General features: G+C 48.8%; 1 protein-coding gene across 2 annotated transcripts in view; it reads left to right on the top strand.

Moving 5' to 3' along the window:
• VAV1 (vav guanine nucleotide exchange factor 1) overlaps positions 1-23,137 on the top strand; it is a 57,465-nt gene extending 34,328 nt beyond the window's left edge. Inside the window, exons 7-27 of one of the 2 annotated variants that reach the window (XM_081091506.1) lie at positions 621-689; positions 900-1,003; positions 1,564-1,663; positions 2,223-2,318; positions 2,550-2,618; positions 3,107-3,193; positions 3,296-3,381; positions 3,789-3,882; positions 4,235-4,344; positions 5,295-5,396; positions 5,632-5,729; positions 5,812-5,834; positions 5,999-6,044; positions 7,077-7,213; positions 7,562-7,627; positions 9,066-9,097; positions 13,990-14,106; positions 16,450-16,537; positions 17,798-17,912; positions 19,186-19,337; positions 20,814-23,137. In XM_081091506.1, coding sequence (XP_080947632.1) covers positions 621-689; positions 900-1,003; positions 1,564-1,663; positions 2,223-2,318; positions 2,550-2,618; positions 3,107-3,193; positions 3,296-3,381; positions 3,789-3,882; positions 4,235-4,344; positions 5,295-5,396; positions 5,632-5,729; positions 5,812-5,834; positions 5,999-6,044; positions 7,077-7,213; positions 7,562-7,627; positions 9,066-9,097; positions 13,990-14,106; positions 16,450-16,537; positions 17,798-17,912; positions 19,186-19,337; positions 20,814-20,867 — 1,845 coding nt within the window. In that variant the 3' untranslated portion in view covers positions 20,868-23,137. Of the gene's footprint in view, positions 1-620; positions 690-899; positions 1,004-1,563; positions 1,664-2,222; positions 2,319-2,549; positions 2,619-3,106; positions 3,194-3,295; positions 3,382-3,788; positions 3,922-4,234; positions 4,345-5,294; positions 5,397-5,631; positions 5,730-5,811; positions 5,835-5,998; positions 6,045-7,076; positions 7,214-7,561; positions 7,628-9,065; positions 9,098-13,989; positions 14,107-16,449; positions 16,538-17,797; positions 17,913-19,185; positions 19,338-20,813 lie in introns of both variants that reach the window. The other variant, XM_081091505.1, reaches the window with a different exon arrangement.
• The last annotated feature ends 877 nt before the right edge of the window (positions 23,138-24,014 follow it).

Raw genomic sequence — 24,014 nt, 5'->3', positions numbered from 1 at the left:
CAGGTTTATACACAAGATTGTGCAACCATCGCCACTATTTAATTTGAGAACCTTTTCATCATCCCCCAAAGAAACCCCATACTCCTTATCCATCCCTCCCCCTAAGTCCCCACCCTCCCCCAGCCCCTGGCAACCAGTAGTCTACTTTCTGTCTCTTTGAATTTGCCTATTTTGGCTATTTCCTATAAATGGGATCACACAATTTGTGGCCTCTTGTGTCTGGCTTCTCTCACTGAGCATCATGTGTTCAAGGCCCATCCCCGTTGCAGTGAGCGTCAGTCCTTCACTCCTTTTCATGGCTGAGTGACATTCCAGTGTGTGGATGGACTGCGTCTTGTTACCCACTGATGGACACTCGGGTTGTTCCCACTTGCAGCTCTTGTGAATAACTGCTGTGAACAGTCATGCACATGTTCGCTTGTGCGCATTCTCCACCTCTGTCTCTCTCTCTGCCTGCCTTTGTGTCCTTATCTCTGTCTTTTCTCTCTCCATATCGCTGTCTCTTTTTTTCTTGGTCTCTCTGTTCCCTCTCTCCAGCTCTGTCTCCCTGTCCCTGCCTCTCTGGGACGGGGCTGGAGACAGGGTCCCACCTCCCCCATCCCTCTCTCCCCTCCCTGCAGCACTTCATGAAGCCCCTGCAGCGGTTCCTCAAACCTGAAGACATCGAGATCATCTTCATCAACATCGAGGTACGCCGGCCTGTCCCCAGCCCCCCTGCCCCATCTGGCTCACCTGATCTCTGATCCCCCCCTCCAGGGCTGCTGTCAGCCAGGAGCCATCTGCTGGCCCCGTCTGTCCCTGGAGTGTGGTGTTTGGAAATTGGGCAACACGGGGCGAGTGGATGACCCTTCTCCTGAGCCCCAGGCTTCTGCCCGGCCCTCACCCCTCCCTCTGACTAGGACCTGCTTCGCGTGCACACTCACTTCCTGAAGGAGATGAAGGAAGCCCTGGCCACCACCAGTGCACCTACCCTCTACCAGGTCTTCATCAAATACAAGGAGAGGTGAGGCCAGCCGGGATGCCGGAAGGTCACCCTACCCTGCCCAGCAGGGCGTTTGAGGGACTTTGCCTGTAGAGACCACTGGACAGGGAGGGTTTTTCTTTCTTTGCTCATGGGCAAGGGGCTACCCATCTCCGGTTCAATCTCTGGCTTTGCCTTTGACAAGCTGTGTGTGGTTCTGGGAAGTCACTTAACATCTCTGTGCTTCTGCTCCCGTATCTGTAAAGTCCGTGTGGTACAGGACTGGTCAATCAATACCTAAAGTGCTTAGCACAGGGCCTGGCACTTGGTATGTGCTCAATAAGTTTATTAAGTAAATGAACATTGAGCAGAGATGATTTGCCCAGTGCTAAGAGCTTCTTGTGCATGATCTTATTTAATGTTATAATAGCTCCGTTAAGGAAATGCTATTGTTATGCCCATTTTATAGATGGGGAGATGGAGGCTCAACATCACCCCGCTGGAAAGGGGTGGGCCGGGTGGGACTGACGTCCAGAGCTGCGTGACCTTGGTGCCGGCCACTGTTACCCGTCCGGCCACTGCTACCTGTCCCCTTCCCGCAGGTTCCTCATCTATGGCCGCTACTGCAGCCAGGTGGAGTCAGCCAGCAAGCACCTGGACCGCGTAGCCAGCGCCCGGGAGGATGTACAGATGAAGCTGGAGGTCGGGCCGGGCCCCAATGCGGGGGGTGCTCTCCCACTCCTTCACGGGTCCTGGGGCAGCAGGGAGGACACAGAGTAGGAGATGGCATCGCTTTCTGCTTCAGTGCAGCCAGGGATCTTCCCATCGGGGGTTTGGGGAAGGAGGTACTAGAGCAAGAGGAAATGGACTGAAGCACTGAGCCCTGACGCCAGGCCGAGGTCCTGACCGTGAGCTGAACTCTGACTCCAAACTGAACCCCAGCCCTGGGCTGAGCCCCAGTCCTGGCTGTGTACTAAGTCTGGGCTGAGCTCCAAATTCACACTGAGCTCCGACCTTGGACTCGCCCCCAACCTGGCCCCATGTGTGGTGGAAGCACAGAGAGGGCAGGGGTGGTGAGGAATACTGTGTGCCCCGTGCATCCAGCCTGTCGCTCCACCTCTCCCCAGCCCCACTCAGCTGGTGGGGCCTGGGCCTCCATCCCATGGCATTCTTCTTCAGGGGAGATAGGATGCTTCTCGCTCTAGAAAAATCCATACCTGCCTCCACCTCGTCTTGCTTATCTGGTTCTCTGATCCCCCAGGAATGTTCTCAGCGAGCAAACAATGGGCGGTTCACCTTGCGGGACCTGCTGATGGTGCCAATGCAGCGAGTGCTCAAGTACCACCTCCTTCTCCAGGTGCACAGTTGGGGACCTCCTAGGTCCAAAGATTATGGGCTTGGCATCTCTACCTCCCTGTGCCATAGGAGTGAGGGTGGGGCTGGCTTCTGGAGGCTGGACTCTAGGGCCCTCTGGAAGGGTCACTGGGACCATGCCTGGCCTCCTGGGACAGCAGGAGGAGGGAGAAGGATGGAAGGCCTGGGGGGAGAAGACAGGCCCAGGTGATGTCTGCCTCTGTGGGTCATGCAGGAGCTGGTGAAACACACGCAGGACGCAATGGAGAAGGAGAATCTGCGGCTCGCCCTGGATGCAATGAGGGTGAGTGGTCACACGCAGGGGTGTCAGTCACATGCATTCAGGACAGCACAGTGCAGTGCCACCCAGACACAGTCACATCCATAGGCAGCACCTCCACCCACAGGGCCCCATGCCTGTGTGATCAGTTATTGACAGTGCCCTCCTGAGGACACTGAGATGCTGTGGACACTGTCTTTTTAAAAATACATTTTTATTGATTTCAGGGAGGACAGGAGAGGGAGAGATAGAAACATCAATGATGAGAAATCATTGATCAGCTGCCTTCTGCATGCCTTTCACTGGGGATGGAGCCCGAAACCTGGGCATGTGCCCTGACCAGGAATCCAGCCATGACCTGCTGGTTCATAGGTTGATGCTGAGCCACACTGGACAGGCTGGACACTGATTTAAGATTCTTGCTGGCCCTGATGGGGGCTGACCCTATCCCTGGCCAGTTAGGGGGCTGGGCTGGGTGAGGGTGCCCAGACTCACACCTGGCTATCCCCCAGGACTTGGCGCAGTGCGTGAATGAGGTCAAGCGGGACAATGAGACGCTGCGGCAGATCACCAACTTCCAGCTGTCTATTGAGAACCTGGTGAGGGGATGGGGCTGGGAGGGCCAGGGGTGTGGCCACGCAGGGAGGGAGTTTGGTCTTCTCCTTGGTGGCCCCTTGCCGGATTCCTTGCCTGCTGCCTAGGACCAGTCTCTGGCCCACTATGGCCGGCCCAAGATCGATGGGGAACTCAAGATCACTTCCGTGGAGCGCCGCTCCAAGACAGACAGGTGGGCGGGGCCTGGGTGGGGGCGGGCCCAGGTTCTTAGGTAGGTCGGTGGGTGGAGTTAACACATCTGGGTGGAGGTTCGGCATGGGCGGAGCCAGGTTTCTAAATAGACATGTGGGTAGGACCACCAGGACCAGGGGGTGAAATCTAGAAGGACAAGGTGAAGACAGCATTGTTGTGTGGAGCCAAGACCAGCAGATGGCTGGGCCAGCAGGGAACACATGGGTGAGGGCAAGATGGGCAGGTGGGCAAGGCCAAGTTGGCCACGAAGAGAAGGGTAAGAGTCCTAGAATTGTAGGACCTAGATGGACAGCGGGGTGGACCTGGAGGGTGGAAGGAACCAGGCAGAGAGCTGGTCGGGACTGTTGGGAGAAGCCAGGCAGAAGCACCTGACCCAGCTGCTCCCAGGTACGCCTTCCTGCTCGACAAAGCCCTGCTCATCTGTAAGCGCCGAGGGGACTCCTACGACCTCAAGGACTTTGTGAACCTGCACAGCTTCCAGGTTCGAGATGACTCTTCGGGAGAGCGTGACAACAAGAAGGTGGGGTTCTGAGGCCAGAACTGGGGACCCCATTGGTGGGAAGCACCAGTGCTTGAGACACGCCTCTTGGCCTTTGCAATACCTGTGAGCATTTGTCTCAGACGTGTGTGTGTGTGTGTGTGTGTGTGTGTGTGATTTTAGATATATGGGTGTGTCATGGGCAACCCTTTGCCATGGTAAATGCATGTTTTCCTGGGGGCAGAGAGGCAGGTACTGGACCCACCGTTTTCTCCTTACAGGGGTAGGGGTGGTGAGCATGTGGCTCCACCCTCTGAAGGGTGGGTACTTCATTCTGAACCCTGCTTCCCTGCAGTGGACTCACATGTTTCTCCTGATCGAGGACCAAGGTGCTCAGGGCTATGAGCTGTTCTTCAAGACGCGAGAACTGAAGAAGAAGTGGATGGAACAGTTCGAGATGGCCATGTGAGACCCCTCCTCCTCCATCCTTATACCCTCAGAGGACTCCCACAGGTGCAGGGGCTGAGAGGCAATTCTATGCTCTTGTCTCACATCTTCTTTGACATTCTGTGGGACTACTCTGAACCTCAGTTTCACCATCTGGGAAATGGGAGGGACAGGCTGGAGGCTGTCTGCATCCCCAGAATGCCAAGGTTCTGTGCAAGCTTTGGTTACCAACCTAGAACTGTTTCCTCGTCTTCCTCCTCTTTTTTTTTTTAATTCTTCCCCTTGAAGTGAAATTCACATAACAAAAATTGAACCAATTTAAAATGTACAATTCAGTGGCATTTAGTGCATCACATTCTTTTTTTTTTTAATATATTTTATTGATTTTTTACAGAGAGGAAGGGAGAGAGATAGAGAGTTAGAAACATCGATGAGAGAGAAACATCGATCAGCTGCCTCCTGCACATCTCCCACTGGGGATGTGCCCGCAACCCAGGTACATGCCCTTGACCGGAATCGAACCTGGGACCTTTCAGTCCGCAGGCCGACGCTCTATCCACTGAGCCAAACCGGTTTTGGCTAGTGCATCACATTCTTGTGCAACCATGACCTCTAATTCCAAAACATTTTCATCCCCACCCCCGAAAGGAGACCCTGCACCCGTGAAGCAGCTACTCCCCAGTTTCCCCTCCAGCCCCTGGCAACCATCAGTCTGCTTTCTGTCTCCTCCCATGTTCATAGCAGCACTGGTCCAAAGTATTCACAGTGGCTAAAAGATGGCAACAACCCAGATGTCCATCAGTAAATGAATGGCTACACACAATTCAATATATCCATGCGGTGGAATGGTATTCAGCTGTAAAAAGGAAGGAAGTACTGACACATCCAAGTGGCAGCATGCATGAGCACTTTCTTCTTTTTTATGGCTGAATACTATTCCATCGTGTGGAACTGTCTCCCCTCTCTAGCTCCAACATCTACCCTGAGAATGCCACAGCCAACGGGCACGACTTCCAGATGTTCTCCTTCGAGGAGACCACGTCCTGCAAGGCTTGCCAGATGCTGCTGAGGTGGGAGTCTGAGAGGATGGGCCTGGGTCCTGGGCTTGGTCAGCACTTCCTCTTTAAAGGGGCTCCTCCAGCCTTCGCTCCCCTGCGTGGGGAGGTGGGAGGCTCTCCTTTGATCTTAAGCTTCTCCATCTCTCTCCTGCTCTAAAGAGTATCCAACCCTTCATGTTAATGGTGAATGATGGGCTGTGTTCATCAACGGCACTGACTCTCCTTTATCTCATCTCCTGCATGCCAGAGGCACCTTCTATCAGGGCTACCGTTGTCATCGGTGCCGGGCACCTGCACACAAAGAGTGTCTGGGGAGGGTCCCTCCCTGTGGCCGCCATGGGCAAGGTACCAGTGGGAGACAGGGCAGGTGTGGGCGTGGTTCTGCGTGGGGTATTTCCCATCCTAACCTTTCTTTTCCCTCCCATAGATTTTGCTGGAACTATGAAGAAGGTAAGACTTTTGTGTGTGCCTGGAAATACTGGGGGGTAATGGCAGGAGGCCTCGGGAGACCCCAGCAGTGGGCATGGCCCTTCTCTGGGTGCTCAGATAGGGGCTGAGGAGTCCCCAGGCTGGGCTCAGGTAGCCACGCTGGTTTTCTTGGTCTCTCCCTCCAGGATAGGCTACATCGCCGGGCTCAGGACAAAAAGAAGAATGAGCTGGGTGAGTCAGCACGGGGCACTGTGTATTCCAGGCAGAGGGAACAGCATGTGCAAAGGCTAGGAGGCAGGGAGGCAAAGCATTATGAAAGAAGTGAAAACAATTTTGTGTGGTTGAGAGAAATAAACCATTTGCTAATAGTCACGCAGAGTCAGTGTAAAGAGTCAGATTTCATGTCTATTATTTATTTATATTGATATGCCTACATGTATACATATTTCAGCTTTATTTGCAGTAGTAAAACATTAGAAACAACCGAAATGTGCTCAATAGGAGGAAATACATATGAAGATGTGTATGTGTGCGCATATCCAGTATGTGCCCGTACTACGTCTGGCTTCTTTCATTCAGCACAATATTGGTGAGATTCATTGATGTGGTTGCTGGTAGCTTGTTCTCCTTCGTTGCTGTATAATATTCCACTGTATGATTATATCACACTCTATCCAATTTGTTTTAAAAATATATTTTTACTGATTTGGGAGAGAAAGGGAGAGGGAGAGAGATAGAAACATCAATGATGACAGCGAATCATTGATTGGCTGCCTCTTGCAGTGCTCCACACTGGGGATCAAGCCCAGAACCCAGACATATACCCTGACCAGGAATCAAACCGTGACCTCCAGGTTCATAGGTCGACACGCAACCACTGGCGCACACCAGCTGAGCTGTTTATCCATTTTATTGAGGACATTTGGTTTGTTGCCAGTTTTTGGCTCTTGTGGACCAAGCTGCCGGGAACATTTTTGCCTATGACTTTTGTGGACATGTGTTTCCATTTCTCCTGGGAAATTGCTGGATCGCTGGGTAGACATCTGTTTAGTTTTAGTGGAGGCTGCAAACAGCTTTCCAAAGTGGATTCCCACCAGCAGTGTAGGAGGAGAGTTCCAGGTGCCCCCATCCTGGCCACCACTCGGTCTTGTCAATCTTTTATAAAGTTTGCTGCCCCGGTGGGCGGTGAGACTCAGGTCTGAGCATCCCTGAGTACCCAGCCCACAGTGGGACTCAGATGGCAGTCTCTCTCCTCCCCTCCAGGGCTGCCCAAGATGGAGGTTTGCCAGGAGTTCTACGGGATTCCTCCACCTCCGGGAGCCTTGGGGCCTTTTCTACGGCTCAACCCTGGAGACATCGTGGAACTCACCAAGGCCGAGGCTGAGCAGAACTGGTGGGAGGTACAGGCTGGGGCTGTGGGGGTGAGGGAGAAGGGCCCGAGTGTGGGGTCAAGGGTGTGGGTGACCCTGGGAAGTGGGGTCATGGCCTCCCTGCACTCTGGCGAGGGAAGGCTGTTCTGGAGGAGGCGCCTGGGGAGGGTGGTGTAGGCAGAGATTTCCAAGGTTGGCCGGGCCCTTCTGAGCCGGCTGTCTTCCCAGGAAGTCGATACTGCTCGGCACATTCTGGGTCATCCAGGTCACAGAGACAGCGATGGACGGGCAGAGTGGCCATGAAATAGAAAGATGGACACACATGCGAGCAGATGCCTATGACCTCTCTCTCCATGTTTTTCCCTCCTGGCGTTTTAGGGCAGGAATACAGCTACCAATGAAGTTGGCTGGTTTCCCTGTAACAGGGTCAAGCCCTACGTGCATGTGAGTGCCTCAAGACTGGACGGAGTGAAGGCAGGGGAGTCCAGAGGGGTCTCTGAGAGGGCAGGCAGGCTTGGGGAGACCCCTGAGATAGGGAGGGGCCACCTATTATGGCAGGTCATTCTCAAACTTGAGGTTCTGCTGACCTCTGGACCCATTCGGCACTAATTCCCCATTCCCCTCCCCCAGCCCCTGGCACCTCCCATCTACTTTCTGTCTCTGTGGATCTGACTCCCTTCGGGACCTCCTGCGAGTGGAATCACACGGCATCCGTCCTTTTGTGTCTGGCTTACGTCACTTAGTACGAGTTTAAGGTTCACCCATGTTGTGGTGTGTGCCAGAATCTCCTTCCTTTTTAAGGCTACGCAATATCCCATTGTCTCAGGGGCCACATCTTGCTTATCCATTCATCCCAGGATAGACACGTGGGCTGCTGCCACCTTTTGGCGAGTGTGGATAATGCAGCTGTGAACGGGGGGTGTATAAATATCTGAGTCCGGTTTCCAATTGTTTGAGGGTATATCCAAAAGAGCAACTGCTTTGCCATGTGGCGATTTTATTTTTTTGAGGAACTGCTGCTATCTGGTTTTGCATAGAGGATGAACCATTTTCATTCTGGCTAGTAATGCAATTAGAGTTCCATATCCTCATCAACACTTAACTTCCTTCCCTTCCTTCCTTCCTTCCTTCCTTCCTTCCTTCCTTCCTTCCTTCCTTCCTCCCTCCCTCCCTCCCTCCCTCCCTCCCTCCCTCCCTCCCTTCCTTCCTTCCTTCCTTCCTTCCTTCCTTCCTTCCTTCCTTTTTCTTCCTCTTTCTCTCAGTCCCTCCTCCTCTTTCATTCTGTCTCTCTTATTCTCTCTCTCTCTCTCTCTCTCTCTCTCTCTCTCTCTCTCTCTCTCGGGCAGCCCTCCTCATAGACCAGAGGTGGTAGAAATGTGCCCTTTTACATTTATTTAGATCAGGGATTGGCACACCTCCCCTGTAAGCAGACAGTGCACACTTTCAGCTTCTGGGTGAGACGCTCTCTGTTGGGGCTACTCACCTCCGCCACAGTGGTGCCAGAGCAGCTAAAGATGTTCCCATGGCCATGTTCCCGTGGGCCCTGGCTTATGAATTTCATATTATCTTCATGTGCTGGGAAATAATAGTCTTTTAAAATATTTTGTCAACCATTAAAAAAAATCTAAAAACCTTTCTTAGCTTGGAGGTCTTGCTAAAACAGGTGTCTGGACAATCCCTGAATTGTGTGATAGGAGACCAGCCTCTCCCACTAGATTCTGGAACTGTCTTCCCAGTGGACAGTACAGTGCTTGGTACATGATAGGCATTCAGGAAGTGACAGCAGAGTGAGTGAATGAATGAATGAGTGAATGAACAAAGTGCCTTGAAGTCTGTTGCCAAGATGGGCTCTTTGTCCTAAGCCTCGGTCTCTTGTCCCTAGGGTCCCCCTCAGGACCTGTCAGTTCATCTCTGGTGAGTAGAACCACCTTCCTTCCTTCCTTTTTTTTTTTTTAAAATATATATTTTTTTGATTTCAGAGAGGAAGGGAGAGGGAGAGAGATAGAAACATCAATGATGAGAGAGAATCATTGATCAGCTGTCTTCTGCACACCCTACACTGGGGACTGGGCCCGCAATCCGGGCATGTGCCCTGACCGGGAATCGAACCATGACCTCCGGGTTCATAGGTTGACGCTCAACCACTGAGCCATGCTGGCTGGGCCGCCTTCCTTACTTTCAAGTTGGGGTCTCTCTGGGGTGGTTGCCTGAGGAGGGGCCTCCAAACCAATCAGTTATCCACTCTTTGAACCCTGGGCATTGGCGGTTGGGTCCAGCCCAGCACTGGAAGCTGCTGAGGAGAGAACAGACAAAAGAGGCCCCAGACTTCAGGAGATGATAGTCCCCTGGCAGGAAAATGATGGTGACCATGGCAGTGGTGGTCCCCATTGTTTTTTGGAGCACCTACTACGTATAGAACTTTGAGGGGTGATGGTTTACAGTGTTGCTTTTGGAATCCACTGGCCTGGGTTTAAATCCTGACTCCAACATTTCCCACCTGTGTGACCTTGGGCCAGTAAGTCACCGTCTCTGTGCTTCAACTTCCCTCTCTGGAAACTAGATGAATATCAATATTTACTTCATAGGATTGTCATGAGGCTCCATAACTGGCGCACAATAAGCTCTTGGTTATCTGTTGTTTTCATCATTAGTTATTGTCACATTTCATCGATCCTGAGTGTTCATTCACACACACCCCACCCCCGCACACACACACACACACACGCACACACATTTTAACATCTTTTACAATCAATGGAGCCTCCGTCTTTACCTTAGTTTATAGGTAGTGGTTTTCATTTTGTAATGGTCCAATAAAGAACGGTGCATTTTAGAGTCGTTGGCGACTTAGACCTGACCTAACAAGAGTGTTGCTTTTATGGCCATGTGTCAGCACATTTAATTCTTGTCACAGCCTTTTGGAGTAGGTGCTATTCTTAACTCCCTTTTTGCAGAGGAGGAAACGGAGGCTCAGAGAGGAGATGGGATCTGTTCAATGTCACACAGTGAGGAAGTGACAGAGATGGGATTCCACCCAAGTCGGCCTGACTCCAGGGCCTGACTTTCTGCCTCTTGAGAGTCACGGTGACACAACGGGCATAGAACAACCTTGTGCATTTCATATATGAGGTGCTTCGACTGCATTCTCGCCATTTGCCAGAAGTGTTCCTCTGTGGCGGGTGGGCTTCTCACCCTCTTTCTAGAAGAGGAATTTGGGGCTCAGAGTGGAAAAACCAGTTCCTGAGGTCACAGAGCATCTAGGGGGCAAAGCCAGGATTCCAACCACAGTCTCTCCAGGCTGTGCTCACTCTGCCCACCCCTGCCGGGAAGTGGTCACCAGAGCGGAAAATGGGGTGAGGAGAGTGAGGCACTCACTGTGGGTGAAAAATCGAAGGGGGCACCAAAAACCTCAGGCATTGAGGTCCACAACATTTTAATGTAACATTCTAAAAAATTAACATCAAGGCAAAAAAATATCCCAGATGAGCAAGACATCAAAGTTGTAAATACAGATAGGGTAGGACAGGGCTGGGAGTAGGAAGAGGTGAACTGTGTTGAATCAGGCAAGTGCAGAATCAGACTGTGCTTATTTAAAATGTTGACATTTTGCTCATCATGGGATTTTTTTGCACTCATTTAAAAAATATATGTTTTTATTGATTTGAGAGAGAGAGAGACAGAGAGAGAGAGAAGCATCGATGTGAGAGAGAAACATTGATCACTTGCCTCCCACATGCACCCCAACTGGGGATAGAACCCACAAACTGGGCATGTGCCCTGACCGGAATCGAACTGGCAGGCTTCTGGTGTACAGGGTGATGCTCAACCAACTGAGCCACACTGGCCAGGGCTGCAGTCATTTTTAAAATATTTGTTTATTGATTGATTTTAGAGAGAGAGAAACATCGATTTGTTGTTCCACTTATTTATGCATTCATTGGTTGCTTCTTGTATCTGCCCTGACCAGGGATTGAACCCACAATCTTAGTGTATCAGGATGACACTCTAACCAATAAGATACCTGGCCAGGGCCAAATTCATTTTTAAAATTGAGGTGAAATTCACATAACGTAAAATTAACCATGTTAAGCCCTAGCCGGTTTGGCTCAGTAGATGCAGCATCGACCCAGAGACTGAAGGGTCCCCAGGTCGATTTGGTCTTAATCCCCAGATCCCCAATCCTGGTTGGGGCACATGTGGGAGGCAACCCATCAATATGTCTTTCTCACATTGACGTTTCTTTCTCTCTGTCTCTCCCCCACCCTTCCACTCTCTCTAAAAATCAATGGAAGCCGAAACCGGTTTGGCTCAGTGGATAGAGCATCGGCCTGAGGACTGAAAGGTCCCAGGTTCGATTCCGGTCAAGGGCATGTACCTGGGTTGCGGGCATATCCCCGGCAGATGTGCAGGAGGCGGCTGATCGATGTTTCTCTCTCATCGATGTTTCTAACTCTCTATCTCTCTCCCTTCCTCTCTGTAAAAAATCAATAAAAAAATATATTAAAAATAAATAAATAAATAAATAAAAATCAATGGAAAAATATCCTTGGGTGAAGATTAAAAAAATTTGACCATTTTAAGTATAATTTATATTCATGTTTAAATTTATATTACATATTTATAATTATATATCATCTAGAATTATATATTATCTAGAATTAATACCTATTTATGTTATGTTTATATTTATAGTATACATTAATACTCATTTATATATCATCTATAAATATAATTATTTATATCATCTATAAATATATTTATATCATCTATAAATATAATCTGTAATTAACATTTGTTACATATTCACATTTATTTATTATCTAGTTTATATTATCTATAATTACCATATTATTTATGTTACAGATTCACATTTATAGCATAAATATATCCATATCCACATTTATATATTATTTATAATTGTATATAATCTATAATTAATATACTTATTATATATTTACATTTACAACATGAATATACCCATATTGACAATTATATTCAACTAGAGGCACGGTGCATGAATTCGTGCATGGGTGGGGTCGGCCAGGTTGGCAGGCCAGCCTTGCCCCCAATCAGAGTGGTGGGGGAGGGTGATGGGGGGGGCTGACCCAGTTGAACTCCCGGTCAAGGGGACAATTTGCATATTGGCCTTTTATTATATAGGAAGGATGGCACTTTAGTGCATTCACAGTGATGTATGTATATTATTTCTTTCTTGCTGGAAAACATCTTCATTCCCCCTAAAAAAAACCCTGCCCCCATTAGCAATTACCTCTCTTCCCTTCTCAACCCCTGGCCACCACTAACCCACTTCCTGTCTCTGGATGTGCCTGTTCTGGACTTTTCACATGAATGGAGTCACACCCTGTGTGGCCTTTTGTGTGTGGCTTCTCTCACTGAGCGTCATGTGTTCAAGGTTCATCCATGTTGTAACTAGGGTCAGGACTTTGCTCCTTTTTATGACTGCTTTTGTAGTCTTCTTGAGTTTTAAAAACTTTACATTAAAATACTACTTTTAAAAATTAGTACATAATAAATTAAATTTATTGAAGTGGCCTTGGTGAATAACATTATCTAAGTTTTAAGTGTATAATTTTTAAAATAAATAAATAAATAAATATATATATATATATATATATATATATATATATATATCTTTTATTGATTTCAGAGGGAAGGAGAGAGAGAGAAACATCAGTGATGAGAGAGAATCATTGATTGGCTGCCTCCTACATGCCTCTACACTGGAGATCGAGCCCAAAACCCAGGCATGTGCCCTGATCCGAAATCATACCATGACCTCCTGGTTCATAGGTCAACGCTCAGCCATGCTGGCTGGGCTTCCTTTATGTTACGTTGATGGTTTCTTCTGCTGTGCAGAAACGTTTTCGTTTGATATAGTCCCGTTCATTTATTTTTGCTTTTCCTTCCCTTGCCTCTAAGGTCAAGTTCATAGAATTCTCTCTGAGACCAAGGTCTATTAAGTGTAGTACCCGCGTTTTCTTCTTTGTGGTTTCAATGTTTTAGGTCTTATATTTAAGTCTTTAATCCATTTTAAGTTAATTTTTGTGAATGGTGTCAAATAGCAGTCTAGTTCCACGGCTTCCCAATTTTCCCAGCATCATTTATTGAGTGGCTTTCTTTTCTCTGTTACGTGTTTTTGACTGCTTTGTCAAAAATTAGTTGCCCATGTACGTGTTGGTTTATTTCTGGGCTCTCAGTTTTGTTCCACCGGTCTGTGTGTCTGTTTTCCTGCCAGTACACTGTTTTGATTGTTGTAGCTGTATAGTAGACTTTGAAGTCAGGGGGGCTGATACCCCTGGCTTCGTTCTTTTTTTCTCAGGATCGCTTTGGCTATTTGGGGTCTTTGGCGGTTCTATACAAATTTGATAATTTTTTGTTCTATTTCTGAAAAAAACGCCATTGGGGTTTTGATGAGGATGGCATTAACTCAGTATATTGCTTTAAGTAAAACGGCCATTTTAACTAAGTTGATGCTTCCAATCCATGAACATGGAGCCTCTTCCCATTTCTTTGTGGCTTCTTCAATTTTGTTCAACAATGCGAAGTACTACTTGTTATTATTTATCTTGATGGCTGAATTTGTTGACCCACCCCACCCCCCACCCTTTAAATTGCCCACTTCTGGACCCTGGCCACGGCCTCCTCCGGACTTGTTTTGGTGTCTAAGGGCGGTTGGACTTGGGCTGTCACCAACTTAAAAAAAGTCACACGGGTTAGGAGAAAACGTGACCCCATGTAGCCATATGGGGGCTGTGCAGACCTCTCTCCTTGTTGTGTCTCGGCAGGTACGCTGGCCCCATGGAGCGCGCCGGAGCAGAAAGCATCCTCACCAACCGCTCCGACGGGACCTTCTTGGTGCGGCAGCGGGTGAAGGACGCAGCGGAGTTTGCCATCAGCATTAAGTAATGCCCCCCTCCCTAACCCACCTCCCCCTGTGACCTGGGTGACGCAAGTGGCTGGGAGGAAGGGAGTGTACAGTCACGATTGCCATCTTTTCTTTCTTTCTTTCTTTCTTTCTTTCTTTCTTTCTTTCTTTCTTTCTTTCTTCCTTCCTTCCTTCCTTCCTTCCTTCCTTCCTTCCTTCCCTCCTTCCTTTCTTTTCTGTAAGAGAACATTTATATGGCAAATTACAGAGATAGAAAAAGTATTTCTTAGAAGACATGGGCTTAGGAAACAAGCCATAGAAGTCAAGGAACGCCCTTGGAGCTTGGAGTGAGGAAGCTGAGGGTAATGAGCCTGGGGCAGGGAGGAGACGGGAAAGAGAAAGGCACCGTATGCTCCCGGGTGGCACCGAGCACCCCCTAGGAAGAAGCAGAGCCAGGACGTCACCTGAACCGGAATCTCAATCTCTCTCTCTCTCACACACACACACACACACACACACACACACACACACCCTGTCTCTCGTGCTTCTCTGGTTGCGGAGGACAGCTGCCCGCTCAGGGTGACTCACTTCCTCGTAGGGTTTGTAGTTGTGTCTGGATCTTAAACGGGGCCTGCCCTGTGGGAGTCCTTTGCTGCCGGGATCGCCAGAGATGTTGCATTTGTTTGTGTGGGACTCCCGAGCAGGTTCATTTTCCTTTAGGTTGATTCCTTAGTTTTTTCAGACTACCACAGGCAGTTCAAGTTCAAACTCCTGGTGATGGGACACAAGAAAATGGAATGGTCATGGCTGAGACGCAAGATAGAGGGGGAGGCTCTTAGGGAAGGGGGGCCTCTGCAGGTCTTGGACGCTGTTCTCAGAGCTGCTACCGAGTTGCTAACCTGTTGCTAACCTGAGCTCAAGGCTGAGTCATGAACATCCCGAAACACCTGCGGCCTGGACGCGTTTAGACCGAACCTCCTCCTTGTAGGTCTCACCCCTCTCGGTTGCATATTTAAACTAACGAAGCTCTGGTAACTTGGCCAGCGGCTCTTCATTTGCAGGAAAGGAAGAATGACACTTTGGGGATTTCGCCTTGACAGACCTTGCCTTTGTTTGTTCTACTCTGGAACACAATTTTGGTGGATACCTGAAAAACCTGTGTCTCCAGGGCTGCAACTTTTTGCTTAAATGAAAGCCTTTTGTTCTTTATGTCAGTCGGAACCGCTCCTTGGTTGACATGCAGACCTTGTTGAGGGCAGGCTGAGGCTATGAATTCCCAAGGGTGGCTTTCTGTTTGGGGGCTGAGACAGACAAAGATGTTTATCATCCTGGCTGCGCTGATGGGTGGCGTTTTCTAGCGCCCCCTCTTCCCCCCCTTTTCCTGAAGGCGAAGCTTCTTGACAGTCCAGCCTTACAGGGTATGGGCGGGTCTCAGGCCAACTCGCCACCTGGAGGGACCCCGTAACTCTTCTCCTGTCTCTGTGATCCATGAGACATAAACTTCCTGGTTCCCAAGATGAGCAAACTCCTTAGGGTCGCAGTTCATGCTTATTGCTTAGATTACTGCTTCGTGTTTAGTTTTGTCCTCATTTCTGGCATCTGGGCATTTCCCTTTTCTTTTGAGAACTCAGCACTTTTCTCCTCGGCATTTCTAGGGGTTTTCTGTGCGGGAGGAGGTTTGGTTTTCTAGTTCTCCAAACTGGCCGAAGTGACCATCTCTTCCCTGTCCTCGCTGCTCTGTGGTCTGCCGTGTGGTTTAAGCTAGACACCGTAGGTCTCGTCCTGTCTACTGTGGACCAGCGATTTTCAACCTTCTTCATCGTGTGGCACATAAACTAATTACCCAAATTCTGTGGCACACCAAAAAATACATTTTTTGGCCAATCTTACAAAAAAAAAAAAGTTTAATTTTGATTTCTTCACACTGGACGGCTGTTGTGTTGTCATTTTTAAATTTAACAATCTGATGGAAAAGAGGTCAGTGCCCTGGCTAAAGAGTCAGGTATTGCCTGTTTTAAAAATTCTTGCGTCACACGGGTTGAAAATCACTGTTCTAGAACATTCCTTTCTTGGCAAGACCTGACTTCTCAACAACCCTGTGAGTCCAGGAAGACAACTCCTGTTATCTTAGGAAGATCTGGAGCCTTAGAGGAAGAAAGGAAGTTAGAGCAGAAAAGGCCTGAGGGAAGGGACCAGTTGGTGCAGCAGCAGAGGCAGCTTCATTCTTGGGCTCCAGTGGTCGCCCCCTCCCTGAAGCAGCCGAGACTGCTTTTCCCATGGTTTGGGGTACAGCCTGGGGCTGAGGCTTGGCTGAGTATGGGCCTGGGTCCCCAGCCTCAGGGCTCAATGACCATCTCACCCACTCTCTCCCTGCTTCCAGGTACAATGTTGAGGTCAAGCACATTAAAATCATGACAGCGGAAGGACTGTACCGGATCACAGAAAAGAAGGCCTTCCGGGGGCTGGCGGTAAGGGCCGATCTTCCCCCAACTCCAGTTTTCCAGAATGCAGCAGGACCCTTCCTGAGGCTCCATCTTGGGACGGCCTCCCTCTTATCCATATTCGCAGGGGCCCCTCCAAGGGCATTTTGGATCAATTGGCCTTCAAGGCAATCCCCTCATGACCAATAGTGATGATGGGGGTGGTAATCATAGTCCTAAGTAACACAGTGAGCATTGACAGAGCACTTACTGAGTGCCACACAGGTTATAGACAGGCCACCAGTGAATGCCCTCAGAACTCACTCTCTGAGTTCCCGTTTCACTGATGGGTGACACTGAGACAAGCAGGGTCCCTGCGGACTTGAAGGGACAGGTTTCTGTCGGACTTGAAGATTTAGCTCTGCCTTATCGGTTTCATGATCACCCGACTGAGCATGTGCCCTGACCAGGAATTGAACCCGAAACCTTTCGGTTCATGGGACTCCGCTGCTCGACCAACTGAGCCACTCCAGCCGGGCCAGGAGCCCTTCTTAATAGAGATCTTCTTTCTCAGGGCCCACATGGGCAGCTTGGGGATCTAGAACTCTAAAACGCAAACATGTCCTTTTACAGAATAGCCCTGAGTTGTTTACCTGTTATTAGCATCAGCTTGAGCATTTGTGTAATAAATGCTCCTAAGGGCAATACATCTGGGGCTTGAATTCAGATCAGTCATATTTCAGAAGCCAGTACTTAGCGGCTCTATTCCGCTGCCTCCCCAGAGGCTGAGCTCTGGATCCACGCTCTTCGGGCCATGGGACCCTGGCCAAGGCACTTGGCTTCTCTGTGTCTCGTTTTCACCATTTATAAAACACTTGGTACCACCAACATACTCCCCTCGGGATGACTAGGAGATTTTGAGGACGTATGGTTGCACTCTGGCCAGCACATATTAGGTGCTTAATTAATATTATAATTAATTACAAAAATAAGGCTCCTGGCACCCGCATGGGGGTCCGGTTTGATTTTGGTGAGGTGGTCGTTAGGCAGGTTGATTATTGTGTAAATGTGTCATGAAGCAAATTGGTTATTAGAGGAACCGGCTGTAGGCAATGTGGTCTCTCCCCCATAAAATGGCCCTGGCTGTGCAGAAATGGAATGAGCTGCCCATCACGGGGATTATTCGAGGAGTCACTTGCCAGGGAGGCCTCCTGCTTCATAGGAGGAGTTGGATGTGGCTCCTTCCCGGGCTGCCCCCTCAGGGGCGGGCCTGCTGGAATAGCATCTGTCCTGCTGCCCCCCTGCCAGGAGCTGGTAGAGTTTTACCAGCAGAACTCCCTGAAGGATTGCTTCAAGTCGCTGGACACCACCCTGCAGTTCCCTTTCAAGGAACCCGAGAGGAGAGCCATAAGCAAACCGACAGGTAGGATGCACCAGGCTGGGGGCCTGCAGCCCCAGCTCCTTCACATCGTGGAGAGAAGGCTGGGGGATACCATGGACATTCCTTCCAGTGGGCGTGGGGAGGTCCTATCTGTGAATCAGCAGGGACCCTTCCTACTCCTGCCCGCCCCTTTGCTCTGGAGTGGTTTGCATAGGTAGGTCAGGGGTTATGTCTTTATATTGGGGAAGATGAGGACACTGGGCACCAGCAGGGTCCTCATCTGTACCTGTTAAGCCTATATTTTTGTAATAATATCAAGGATTTATTAGTACCTACAGCCTTCTCCTACAAAAAGGCGACTCTTGTAGTGCACTCTAACGTCCCTTTTCCTTTGCACCTCTTACCCACTGGATTTGTTGAAATTATCTGAAATGTTGGATATAGTTTCCTATAATTTAAAATAATTATGACATATATTTATGAATCCTTGCATAACAATTGAACTTGACTTGTAAAAACAGAATCAAGAATTACTTAGACCCTATATTTCTTGTTTCTGATGTTTTTCTTTATTTTTTTAAATTTCTTATTTTGAGTCAAATTTTGTTTTCCTGAGTCAAATTTTGTTTTCAGAAAAGTCATATGGGTTGTGTAGTATCTGAATTTTTCTTATGTCCTAAATTTTTTTTAAGATATTTAAAAAGTAATTATCATTAAACTATTTTATGACTGAAAAAGCAAAACAAGGTAACATGAGGACTCCAAGACAAAAATTATTTCTGTTCACATCACTAAATCGAATAAATGTTTCTGTCTGCCTGCATGTTACTAATTTGTACTGGCATAGATATGGATGTCCAATCTTATCATATTTGCAGAAATACGACAAATTAATTACAGTATCACTTACATTGTCCTATGAAAAGGTCTCTGTGTCTTTTACCCCCTGCTTATCTTTCTCCCATTTCCACTTTTCTGACTCTTGGTCCTTCTTAAAATAATTAATATTTAATACCTTAAAATGATTTTTTCCACATCATTTCTCTGCTTCCTTTACTATAAATATATACAAACCATCTTTAAAATTATTATGGTATTACTTTCAAAATTTGGACGCGGGTGGATCTGCAAGGATGATTTTGGGAGTACAACTGTGTCCCCTCGGAGCACGGGGCACCCAGCACTGTACAGAGACGCGTTGAAGGACCCTTCATCCTAGTGGTACCCTCTTGGGGGCATTATCCTCCCACTGCGCCTGGATGGTGGGCCGGTGTCTACCCACGGCTTCTTACCACCTCTGCTCTCCCCCACACAGCAGGAAGCACCAAGTATTTTGGCACAGCCAAAGTCCGATACGACTTCTGCGCCAGGGACCGATCCGAGCTGAACCTCAAGGAGGGTGACATTGTCAAGATCCTTAACAAGAAGGGGCAACAGGGCTGGTGGCGAGGGGAGATCTATGGCCGGGTGAGTCAGGGCGGAGCTTGGCATCTCAGGCATCCTGGCCTCAGTGAAGCTGTACTGGAATTATGGGCTGGAGCGGCTGGGGAGTGGCTCATGGGAGGCCTTACCTGGTTAAGGGGAGCGGGGGACATAGAGGTTTCATTCACTGATGCAACTCGCATTTACTTATTGAGCACCTATTATGTGCCAGACCTGCTGAGTGCCGGGGAGACAAAAATGAGCACGGTACAATCCCTGCCCTCCTGAAACTCATAGTCTAGTGAAGATGACAAACCTGTAATCAAGGAGTTGCAGTGCTGAACGGCCAACACTGTGATGGGGGATCGCCGGGCAGCGTGAAAGCCCTAAGGGGCGCAGGTCAGGACAGCTTATAGGAGGCCACGCTGACCGCTGAGGGGTTTTTGTCTCTTGTTCACTGTAGTATCACCAGTGCCTGGCACACAGTAGGTGATCAATAAAATATCGAGTGCAATGAAGAGGCAGAGCTGGGATTAACCACTTTTTCCCTTTGTACTTTTTCGCCTGTCTGAATTCAGACTGTCAGGAGGGACCTCAAGTTTTCTCAAAAATGTTTGTTTCTGCCTGGTTTTTATGTTTGTGTTACAAAGGCAGAGAGTCTTTATTCCATCTGGTGATGAATCCCTAACCTCTAGAGTGCTGCTTCACTTGTAATGGTTTCTCAGAAATAATAGTTGAATAAAGACAAAGAATGGGTTAGGAGCTTATGGTCTCCTGAGGGGAAACATGTGAAAAAGTGACCTGGAATATTGCTTAGGTGAAGAGTGTAGTTAAAGACCATGAAGGTAAGGTTAGTCTGCAGTAGAAGACAATTAGGGTTTGAGAGAGCCTTTGGGGGGTGTTTAGGAAGGTCTAAGCTGTAAAGCATTTATCCATCCACCCTGGCATCCATCCATCATTCCATCTATGCATCCATCCATCCATTCATCCAACCATGCATCCTTTCAATAAATATTCTTTAAGTGTATACTGTGTGCCAGGAACTATTCTAGGCTCTTGGCACTCAGTGGTGAATAAGACACAAGAATCTCTGCCTTATGGAGTTTATATTGTAGAGTGTGTGTGTGTGTGTGTGTGTGTGTGTGTGTGTGTGTGTTTGTGGGAGAGACAGGTAACAAGTCCATAAATAATAACAAACAATCACTAGATGGAAATAAGTGCTGTGGAGAAACTACAGTGGAAAAAGGGCTGAATGTTGGGGTGAGTGGGGTTTGCAGTTTTAAACAGGAAGTCCTTACTGGTAAGGTACTGTGTGAGTAGAGAATGGTGTGTGTGTGGGGGGGGGGGGGTGAGGGGGGGGGGATGGTCAGCTGTGTGTGTATCTGAGGGGTGTATTTTCTGGGGAGGAAGGTATGGCAGGTGCAAAAGCCCTGAGGTGGGAGGAAACCTGCCTGCTGAGCCGAAGAACCGCAGGAGGAATCGTGTACGGGCTGCCCTGACCCCTTCCTCGTCTCTTTCCAGATTGGCTGGTTCCCCTCTAACTATGTGGAGGAGGATTATTCTGAGTACTGCTAGCTCTGGCACACCGGCAGGAGGGCGAGAAGCTGCAGGCTGTGAGTCCAAGACGAGCAGGCTGTGTGGCCAGGGGCTGTGACAGGTCCCAGCGGGCGGAGAATCCGAGATGGACTACGAGGGCCTGCGTCCAGTTGACGGGGCTTCTGGGGCGATGCCCGGCCATGGTTAATTTATAACACACTGATTTCCCCTGGGGTCTCCTCGGGAAGGTGGGGCTCAAGGCAACCGCTTTGAATAAAATGATGAATGGAGGGACTGGTGTTGTTCAGGGGCCCTGCAAGGGGAAGAAGGGGAAGGGATGCTGGGGCACAGACAGACCCACCCACTGAACCCTGCCTTCCAGCCTTACCATCCTTCTCTGCCATTTAAAATAAGACCTGAGGGTCCTAGCCAGTTTGGCTCAGTGGATAGAGTGTCGGCCTGCGGACCATGGTCAAGGGCACATGCCTGGGTTTCGGGCTCGGTCCAATGTGCAGGAGGCAGCCAATCAATGATTCCCTCTCATCATTGATGTTTCTATCTCTCTCTCCTTCTCTCTGAAATCAATAAAAATAGATTTTTAAAAAAAAGACCTGAAGTAGGAAACGGACCCCCAGGTAGCAGAAAGGCATTTGACCCTCACAGACTCTGGATCCCAAAACGTAACGCGCGTTTGCTTTTTCTGTAACGGAACTTGATTGCTAGTTGGAGCCCCTCTGATTCTGCCGGGAGGTCAACACTTTGTTTCAGTTGAGCCTGGGTCTCCTTAGTCAGTTCTCCCCAAGATCACGTTGACACCCCAGGGGCTGTGGCCCGGGGGTGTTGGGGAGGCCACTGGGACCTGGTGCTGATCGTCTGTCACCCTGCCACCTGCTGCGGTGTCGTTGCTTCTGCCTCACCTGTGGTTCCTCTGTGGCTTCCACCTCCCACTCAGGCTGTCTTTCCTTGAGATTGGGTGGAATGACTCTACCCCTGGGTTGCCCTGGGGTGGTCATTTGCAACCCTTTTCCTTCTCCAGAGCATCCTGGTTGGGTGATACATTATATGGTCACTGTCTTAGGTTGGGCTTTTCCAGAAGCAGCGCCCCGACAAGGACTGGGGGTTTTGTTTCACATACAGATGTCCAATTTTCCAGCGCGATTTGTTGAAAAAGACGATGCCTTTCTCTATAGAATTGCCTTTGTACCTTGGTTGAGAATCGATTGGCCATAGATGCGTGGGTCTATTTCTGGACTGTCTATTCTGTTTCATCGATCTGTGTCTCCTCTTTCACCATTACCAATCTGTCTCGATGACTGTGGCTTTATAGAAGGTCTTGGACTCAGATAATAAAAGCCTACGATCTCTGTTGGAGAATTTTTTGCCGTCTGGAGTAGCTGGCGGGGAGACACAGTTCAGTTGGTGAGCCCGGCAGGTCCTGGCTCCTTGATATTTCATCGTTTGTTCATAAGTCCTCTCCGTTTGCATTTTATCAGAGGCAGCGAGAAGAAGCCAGCGGACACGCTCAGTATTCTGCTGTATCACTGAGCTCGTTACATTCATTTCTTCTTCTCCGGGTTACTGCAGGTGACAGACTTTCTGCCGGCATGTAGCACGGTGCCCCTTCCTTCCAGTTCCCAGCAGCGTGTTTCTGAAGACCTCACTGACCTCCTTCTCGGAGCTCCATTGGCTTTTAGTGACCCCAAGGCCCCGGGAAGGTCTCAGATGTGTGGTTGGAGCTTGGTCTCGTGTGCGGTTATAGTCACATGGAGCTGGAGCGGGGCAGGGGTCGGGGGGCAGCTGGGTGCTGACCAGGTCTCTCTCTCTCTCTCTCTCTCTCTCTCTCTCTCTCTCTCTCTCTCTCTCTCATCATGGAGTCCAGGCCCCTCCATGAGCCTCTGCACAGGCTGGTTGGGGGTTGCTCACAGCGTGTTGGCAACAGGGAGGCCAGGCTGTGTGTAGGAAGCTGAAGGCTTTCGGGTGTGTTCCAGCTCACACGGAAGAAGCTGCACCACCATTTTTTTTTTTTTTAATTAATCTTCACCCGAGAATATGTTGTCCATTGATTTTCAGAGAGTGGAAGGGAGGGAGCGAGCGGGGTAATTATTTAATGCATTTCCTCCTTTCCTCCTTCTTGAGACTTCCTCAAAGTCAGTGGGATGCTGGAGGTAGCTCCCAGTGGCGATGAAAGCTGTAAAATGTTCAGGAGTGCTGCATGCTGGTTGTTAAACACAGCAATGATTTTACATTATACAATCTCATACTTGAATAGGTTAAATGACAAACAGGTAATAAATGCATAATGCTCATCACTTCCTAATTATTGTATACATTCTGCTGTTATTTATGTTCTGTGGTTAGTCTATTGTATCTGCATGGCGGAACTACTATATAATGCTGAACGCTGCAACTCTTCCCAACTCCACGTTCAGCAGCATTAGGTCAGATAGTTCTTCCTTGGCTTTTCCCTCATGACCACAAAATGGCTGTTGCAGCGCCTCAGGTTATTAACCACATCTGTGTGCCGGGCAGGAGGAAGGGAACGAAGTCTTTCCCAGAAATCTCCAGCAGATTAGGAACTCTCACTTCCCTAGAGCAATCACTTTAACTCTCTTAACGGTCTCTTTCCCCTATGTATTATCTCTATTTTATTACATAAAATATTTATTTAGGCCCTGGCCGGTTTGGCTCAGTGGATAGAGCATCAGCCTGTGGACCAAAGGGTCACAGGTTCGATTCAGGTCAAGGACCCTGGTCAGGGCTCATGCAGGAGGCAACCAATCAATGTGTTTCTCTCACATCAATGTTTCCCTCTGTCTTTCCCTCTCTCTCTGAAAAAGCAATGGAGAATATCCTCGGGTGAGGATTAACAAATATATAAATTATTTAGTTATTTCTATACCCCTCCCCATTCATATATCTATTGTCTCTCAATTATGGAAGATAAAGATTTATCTTTCTCTAGTCCTACCCTCACCTGCTCCACATGCTACGCACATACAAACTTCCTTATTTCATATTCTAAGTATAGTTTTGGTACTACTTAATTTTTGAAATAGATTTTAACTTTATATTTAATATTTTAGCCCTGACCGGTTTGGCTCAGTGGATAGAGCGTCAGCCTGCAGACTCAAAGGTCCCAGGTTCGATTCTAGTCAAGGGCATGTATCTTGGTTGCGGGCACATCCC

Source organism: Myotis nattereri (genome assembly GCF_964212035.1).
Source record: "Myotis nattereri genome assembly, chromosome: 5".
Classification (NCBI taxonomy): domain Eukaryota; kingdom Metazoa; phylum Chordata; class Mammalia; order Chiroptera; family Vespertilionidae; genus Myotis; species Myotis nattereri.
The sequence above is the reverse complement of the archived record's forward strand: the minus strand, read 5'-3'. Positions and strand labels throughout refer to the sequence as shown.